Raw genomic sequence first — 8,320 nt, 5'->3', positions numbered from 1 at the left:
ATAAATTCATGCAGTTTTTCAGCTCAGAGCTCTACATGTATGCATTCTGAGTTCAGAAACTGCATGAATTTATGTAAAACTCTGTTATCTCACTTTTTAGATTAGAATCAATCTAAACATCAGGTCATAGACTGAGAACACAGGGGGACAACACCTTCAACATATTGTCTAGCTATCACCATTGTTAACAGCTAACCCGAGAATGCAACTTTTTAAAAAAGGTTTTGTGATTTACACATGAAAGAAGTGAAACTATCACTGTATTCTAACAGATGAAAGGCTTAACAGACAATCAATTTTTCAATGTATAATTTCAGTTACATCAGACTGCAAATTTTTGCTATAAATTCTGTGTTACGATCGAGCCCTCCACTATCACCTGATGAAGGAGCGTCGCTCCAAAAGCTAGTGTGCTTCCAATTGTTGAACTATGACCTGGTGTTGTGTGATTTTTAACTTTGTACATCCCAGTCCAACACCGGCATCTCCAAATCAATGTTAACTGCTGTACCTCCTCACATTCAAGGAACTGAATTGGGGTTTCACTGAAGCCCATTTATCATTTTTAAACTTTTGCTTATGATCACTGTATGGTATGGTCAGTAACAACAAATGACACAGCGAACTTACTTAACAATGAATTCGATTCAGTTTTGGGTAGCTTGCTTGAGAAGTGAGATCTGGGGATGACAAAGTTATAGAAGTGCTAAGTCCAGAGGTGGAAGGCTTTTTTGGATAGAACAAAAGGATGTCAGAAGTAATGGAATTGAATTAATTGGGAAGCTTTTAGAAAGAAAAGAGTAATGAATGATTTTCAGCATGGCTTTGTTAAAGGTAAACCTGTTGGTCCAATTTGACAGAATTGTTTGAAAGTAATCAATTAGAAAAAGGCAATGCTGTATTTAAAATGTCATTGTTTTGTTAGGGGAGATTTAAGAAAGTGTCTTGAACATCCTGATGTACATTGTCAGAAGGAATGTATTCAAACAGAACGTGGCTGGTGAACAGCAGACAAATGTGTTAGTGGGATTGGAAAATAATGATGTAACTTTCAGAATTGGGACCATTTCATTGGTATATGCTCAATTTTTAGACATGATTATTGGAACAGCATTTTGAAACTTTTTGATCAAAATAGAGTGTTGGAAAAACATTTTAAATGACTTTTAACAATTTTGCGAGTGTGTAAAGATTTTAGTGGAATGGGAGACAGGTTTTAAATGGCATTTAATATAATAAATGTGAGGTAAGGTATGGAACATATATATCAACAGAAGGGCTGAAGAGTGTGAATGGCCATGTAGACTTTGAGGTCAATAGTAAATTCCTTCATTGCACAGATGTTGGTAGACAATGCTATGAAAAAGGACAAAGTGAGGACTGCAGATGCTGGAGATCAGAGCTGAAAATGTGTTGCTGGAAAAGCGCAGCAGGTCAGGCAGCATCCAAGGAGCAGGAGAATCGACATTTCGGCATGAACCCACCTGAAGAAGGGCTCATGCCCGAAATGTCGATTCTCCTGCTCCTTGGATGCTGCCTGACCTGCTGCGCGTTTCCAGCAACACATTTTCAGCAATGCTATGAAAAAGACTAACTTAAATCTGGGTTCAAAAATAGGGCATAGCTAGAAGGTTAAAGAAATTGTGATGAATCCACATAAAATTAATCTACATCCTGAGTTTTGTGTGCAGTTTTGTGAAAAGGAAAAACAAATACACCAGGAAATCTAAATTTACTGAGTGAGTATCAAATATGGAAATTCCTGTTATGAGCAGGGATTTGGGATGTTGGGTCTATATCAATTACAGAAAAAGAGGGACATAAAAAATAGAGTACAAGCTTTTAAATTTATGAAATATAAAATATCTATTTCCTTTGGTTAGAGGGGATTGTAGTTGACAAGAGATCATCAAATTTAATTGATTTCTGGAACAATGAAAAGACACGACAGAAGAATTTTACATCGAGGTATAAATCATTGTATATTTAAAGGGACAAGTGAGAAACATTTAAAGCAGGAGAAGATATCGAACAATGGAGTAACAGTGGGGCAGTGATGTTTGTTGGTTTTGGAAAGATTGAACAAAGAGCCAAACTGAAAGTGATAAGATGAATGATACCATTCTGTGCTGTAAACATCTTTGGATCTCCAGGCTTTATAGCGAGTGATGCTCTGATAAAGTGAATCAAGAAAATCTATTTCCATACATCAGTGAGTTGATACCGAGAGACCATAAATTAAAGCAAAAAATAAAAGGAACTCTTTGTGTTATTTTTGTACAGAGTTGTTAAGACATAGAAATCCTGCCCAGAAAAATTGACAGAAGCAATGGGTTGGGATATCTGGTTGGCATGGACAGGTTGGACTGAAGGGTATGTTTCTGTGCTGTACATCGCTATGACTCCATGACTCTAAGCTGAATTCCAAAATATTTGAAAGAAATAAATGAAAGAGCACAAGGAAAGAGTGAGAATAGGGAGAAGATATTTTTTGAAGAAAAACACAGAACAAAAGACCAATTGGCCTCCAAATGTGCTGTAAAATTCTGTAAAATTGATTCCAACATTTCACCCCTATTTTCACAGAATATGTAATTGAAATCTCTGACAATTTGAATGTAATGCAAGGGATCATGTTTTGATTTTGTAGAATGTTCACTTTTGTGGTTAATTCATGTTTCCTATTGCAGCTGCAGGTCACTTTAAAGAGAAAACAGTATGAAATTGTATCACTGAAGGAAAGAAATGTCCAACTGAAAGAGCTTGCTAGTAAGGCAAAACATTTGGCATCTATACTTGATGTAAGTATTATAAACAGTTACAGTACAAGTTTTCTTTTTATGAGAGGAGCATGGTTTTACCCATACCTGCATTAAGAAGTGGTGGGGTCCACAAACTTGAGGATCCACTCATTTTTAAGACTTTGGAAAACTGAAAAGTAAGAGAGTAGGATGTGTCTGTATGTGTGTTGAGTTCCAGACTAGCCAGGTAGCTTTCACAACACATATAGCAGAGCAAAACCTAACCGTTGCCTTCAGAAAGTTGTCTGATCAAAGCTATACTGATAAGTTTTACACTGGTTAAATAACTAACACTTATTCTATTGGTGAAAATCAACAAAAGGAATCATTCTTTGCTCTTTTAAGCAACATAAGTGTGAAATAAGCAACAAATTAGGAAAGGATTGCAAATATGTCTCATTGCTAAATTAGGCTTGAAGAACTTCTTGGACACAATTGTGCAACTACTTGTGCATCACTGCCAAATGTACCTCACTTCATGTAATTTGTGAATCTTACTAAAAGAGACAGTTTCACATTGTTACACACCTAACAGAGTATAATAACTTCATTGTGGCATCAAATTGGATTCAAAAATGTTCACTTTTAGAACTTCTGGATTACTTCTTTGAAACTACAGTGGCCCATGTTCTCAGAAATTTTAAAATGTAAAAACATAGCCTGTATATTTTTGTCAACATTTTTGATCAAAGCCTGGTCTTAAAATTGGAAGCCTGAGAAACAAGATTAACAAAATACTTCTAGCTATAAATTGACGTGGCAATTTCAAATTTGGGACTTTTGGCCCCATATAATTGTACACTGTACATCTTGTACATTTCAGGCAGAAAGAAAAGTGTTAGTTATTCAAAACTGAAGACTAATAGTAATAAGAATAATATTAATGCGTGACATACAATTATAGTTGAACAATACTGTTGAAATATAAGTTATGCAAATATTGGTAATTGCTCAAATAATTAACATTTATCTTAATTCCATGCGATAGTGCTCGAATGATATTAGGGAATGACTTTTCAAACTAGAGAGACAATGACAGTAGAGAAATGGTCACTGGACCTCTAGTCCAGAGATAGAGTTTTTCCTTGTGGTAGATGTTTCACATAAATATAGCAAAAGCACAATGAAAGTCTTCAGTTGAAAAAAAGAAGATTGATTGCAGTAAAACCTATTTGGTTCTGTAATGATCTTTAGGGGAAAGAAAATTGTCATGATTTGCTCCATAATGAACTCTGATTGAATGAAAGGTGGCAAGGACTATCACCATCAACCAAGGGTGGCTTGATAACACTATTATTGACCATGTAGGCTGAGTCCTAAAGGATATATTTGCTGGTCTGTGGCAAATGATGATGCAACCAACAAGAGAGAAAATTGTACTTATCTTATCCTCAGCAATCCACCTGCAGTAGTTGCCTCTGACCCTGACAGCATTGGGAGGAGTTTTGTTTATTCACGCAAGGGACATAGATGTCACTGGCTGGCCAGCATTCATTGCCCGTTCTTAGTTGCCAATGAGAAGATGGTAGTGAGCTGCCTTCTTGAACCACTGTAGTCCACCTGCTGTGGGTTGACCCAAAATACCATTAGGGACAGAATTCCAGGACTTTGACCCAGCAACAGTGAAGGAACAGTGATATATTTTCAAGTCAGGATGGTGAGTGGCTTGGAGGGGAACTTAATGGTGTTCCTATGTAGCTTCTGCCCTTGTCCTTCCAGATGGTAGTGGTCATGGATTTGGAAAGTGCTGTCGGAGGGCCTTTGGTGAATTTCTTCAGTGGGTCTTGTAGAAAGTACACACTGCTGCTACTGAGCATAGATGGTGAAGGGAATGGATACTTGTGAATGTGATGTTAATAAAGTGAGCTGCTTTACCCTGGATGGTGTCAAGCTTCTTGACTGTTTTGGAGCTGCACCCACCCAGGCAAATGGGGACTAATCCATCACAGTCCTGACTTCTGTCTTGTAGATGATGGACAGATTTTGGGGAGCTAGGAGGTGAGTTACTAACTGGAGTATTCCTGGCCTCTGACTTGCTCTTGTAGTCACTGTGTTTATGTGGCAATCCAGTTGAGTTTCTGGTCAATGATAACTCCTAGGATGTTGACAGTGGGGGATTCAATAATAGTAACACCATTGAATGTCAAGGGATGGTAGTTAGATTGTCTCTTACTGTTGATGGTCATAGCCTGGCATTTGTGTGGTGTGAAGTTACTTGCCACTTGTCAGTCTAAGTTTGGATATTGCCTAGATCTTGTTGCATTTGAACATGGACTGCATTAGTCCTGTTTACAAATGTGCTTAAATCAGGCTTTAATATACTAAATGACCAGGTCGCACCAGCCCTCTGTGGTATAAAATACCACACATTCACAACCCTAGAAAGAAGAAACTCCTCTCCATCTCTACCTGAAACGTATGACTCCATTCCTTCCTGGAGTTAGTTAAAATAGTCTCTTGATAGGGATGTGTCTTTGACATGTTGTAATGAATGAAGGTATTGAAACTTCTATGATTGAATTCAGCATGATTTTAGACTGCTGACCATATATTTCACCTGTAGATTCACTTGATTGCTGACTGTTCAAATAGGACAGGAAACATCAACATCATATTTTCCTTTACTGTTTACCATCTCACGTTCATGATAATGGTCTAACAATCAATCATTTGTCAGGGACTGATGAACTCAGTGGGTTCTTTTACTTAAAATGGTAAAATACATGACATTTTATGACAGAGATGTTGCAGCCACCTATCTGATTTTTTTGTATGCAACTTAATGACACAAAGCAAACTAACTAACAGGCAGAGTCACAACATTTCATACAGAGTCACAACAAGCCCATTGAGTCCTTAATGGTGAACTCTCTGAAAGGCAAAAATACATATAAAATAATTACTGCCATCTCAAGGATAATTAGAGATGGGCAATAAATGTTGTCCAAGCCAGTGACATCCACATCCTGTAAATAATTAATAGATTAGTAACAGATGTAAATAAGTGTTTTACACTTACCCCATGTAATATCAACCTAAAAAGTAATATACAGGCTTCAGTGAAATCATATATATTCGTAATACTGGTGTATCAACTAATCCAATACATCACCACTCCTAGGTTAATCAAATAGTACAGAATTCATCACTTTTTATCATGATAAAATCCAGAAAATTTCTTCGCTGACTTCTATAACTTACATAGGGCAACACACAGTTTGGAAATGAGAAATATGTCTTGAGCTTGAGTTACGTTTTGCATAAATAAAACGCATCAACAGCAAGAGAGAAAGAATTAGAGTGTAGAGAGGGACAGAATGGCTTATGTTTACTTTGGATAGTGATAGCAGATTGATAGCTTGCTTTCCATTCTGTGCAGGTTTCTTTTCAAAGTCAATGGAAAGGGAATCTGCTCAAGTAGAAAGCAGGCCTCCACTTCACTATCACTGAAAACATATTGAAGCCTCACAGGTTTTTTTGTCCCTTAACAACTGCACATGTGATCAAATGGTACTGTTCCACATACTTTCCACTCATGGTTTATAAGATCATCTTAACCAACTGATGAACTACAGCATTGTAACAATCCAGTTTCAGCATCTGTTGCAAAGAGATGGTATAGCACTCCATTAAACAACATAGCTAAAGCATCTAATTAATGAAGTATTTGTTACTTTCAACTTTTACCAGAAACTAATGAAACAGGAATGCCAGAACACCAATGACACCATGTCTGAGATCTTTCCCTCAAAATTCTCAACGAAGCGGCAAAGGATCGAGGACACCTCCTTTTACAACCAGGACTGTGATAAAGTGGATGAGATTTTAAGAGATATCTCAGAAAAGTGCAATGCAGCCTTGCAAACACTGAGTGACACGGACTCTAGATATTTTAGGATGAAAAAGTACTCAGAAGAAACCAGTTGTAATGAAAGTCAGGAAACCATCAACATGTATGGAACTTTCAATGGGCTTCAAACATCAATGGGCTGCCACATGGTCAGCTCAGATACCAATGAACTGGAAAACGATATGTCCTTTAAGACGTCAATTCGCAATCACTGCACAATAAGAACACTAGCTTTTCCTCAGGGTAATGCATTTACAACCAGGACACCAAATGGGGGTTTCAAGTTTCGATGGATTCCCACTTGATTGGGTTAATCAGCTAACTACACTGACCAGTGGGGACTTTATTAATGGTATTTTTAACAAGTAAGGTACCATACATAAAGGAATTCCATGCAACACCTTTACACTGCCAGCACTTAAAAATATAAATATTACTCAAACATTAGATTCCACTAAATATTTCAATGTAAATATGGTTTCCTTGTTTGTATATATTGTACAGAAAAACAGACAACAAATATAAACTTTATCTTATTATCTTATAATAATTCATAGAAAACAAAAATGCACTGAAGCAATTGACAAGCTTTTATCCTTCAGGGTTTAAATTACACAGCACTTCAAAAGAAAATAAATCATTTCTGGTATATTGCTGATTTGTGAATAGTCTGACTTTGTTTGCCTATCAACAAAATGGTTGTAGTTCATATTTACAGTGTAACTGTGTTAAGCAACAGAAGAAATGCAAAAATGTTAATACAAGTTATTTTGACAAGAAAATTTATGGCTGATTTTATTTGCTACTGTCCACATTGCCAGAGATATTTGCACAAGGGGATCCAGCTCACAATTTGAAAATTTATAATACATTTCTAATCCAGTGTTGGTTCTTGCTTGACTGGGATCTTGTCAGACTCCATTCAAAACTACTCGAATCAAGTAAAGACTCAGTAGAAATGAACAAAATTATAGCATCAGAACTCAAAACAACTCCAAATTGCCCAAAACTCATTGTTACTGTATAATTATTATTGTTGGAAGTCTCTTATTAATAAGGAAAGACAATCAAATACACATCACACACAAAACACAAAACAACGCATCATCTGACAATTTGTAACCAAAATAGAAAAATATCGGAAATCTTTAAACTGTCAGTCAGCATCTATGCAGAGAATAGATCATTTTCATTTGCTGTGTCCTGTATTAAAGTGGGCAATTGGTAGTTTGATGGTGAGCAGAGAAAGGAATTGGGTATCTTGGACATGTCGGTTTTTTATGTTAATTTTTAAGTGCTCCTGTAAATGAGTCAGCAACACATTCACTCATTTCATATGGGAGCTATTCCCATATACAAACTGGAATACTGTAACTCTGGAGGACCTCAGTTGCAACTTGGAAGTTTAAGTGGAAAAATAGAGAATAACTCTTATGCCATTAATATCTTAACTTAATTTCTGAGGCAAAATGTTCTTAAGCAAATTGGTTAATTGTTGAATCTCTGGCTGACTCTCAACCGAACAAAATAAAGCATAAGATTGGTATGACTAGATTGAGTGTTAATATATGAAAATTAATGTATAAGTAGTTCTTTTGTAAAATATTTTCAGGACAAATAGAGTTATATCATTCTCTTGTTTCTAAACAAAGGTATGTCTGTAATATAA

The 8,320-nt window shown here is 36.3% G+C and overlaps 1 protein-coding gene across 4 annotated transcripts in view; it reads left to right on the top strand.

Annotated features, from left to right (window-relative positions):
* Positions 1–7,379, top strand: part of LOC122555533 (multicilin) — a 12,463-nt gene extending 5,084 nt beyond the window's left edge. For all 4 annotated transcript variants that reach the window (XM_043701564.1, XM_043701571.1, XM_043701557.1 and 1 more), the window contains 2 exons: positions 2,691–2,801; positions 6,492–7,379. In XM_043701564.1, the coding sequence (XP_043557499.1) occupies positions 2,691–2,801; positions 6,492–6,956 (576 nt within the window). In that variant the 3' untranslated portion in view covers positions 6,957–7,379. The remainder of the gene's footprint in view (positions 1–2,690; positions 2,802–6,491) is intronic.
* Positions 7,380–8,320: the final 941 nt, after the last annotated feature.

Source organism: Chiloscyllium plagiosum, chromosome 1 (assembly GCF_004010195.1).
Source record: "Chiloscyllium plagiosum isolate BGI_BamShark_2017 chromosome 1, ASM401019v2, whole genome shotgun sequence".
In the NCBI taxonomy this organism is placed as follows: domain Eukaryota; kingdom Metazoa; phylum Chordata; class Chondrichthyes; order Orectolobiformes; family Hemiscylliidae; genus Chiloscyllium; species Chiloscyllium plagiosum.
Note: the sequence above shows the minus strand (reverse complement) of the source record. Positions and strands in the feature narration are given on the sequence as shown.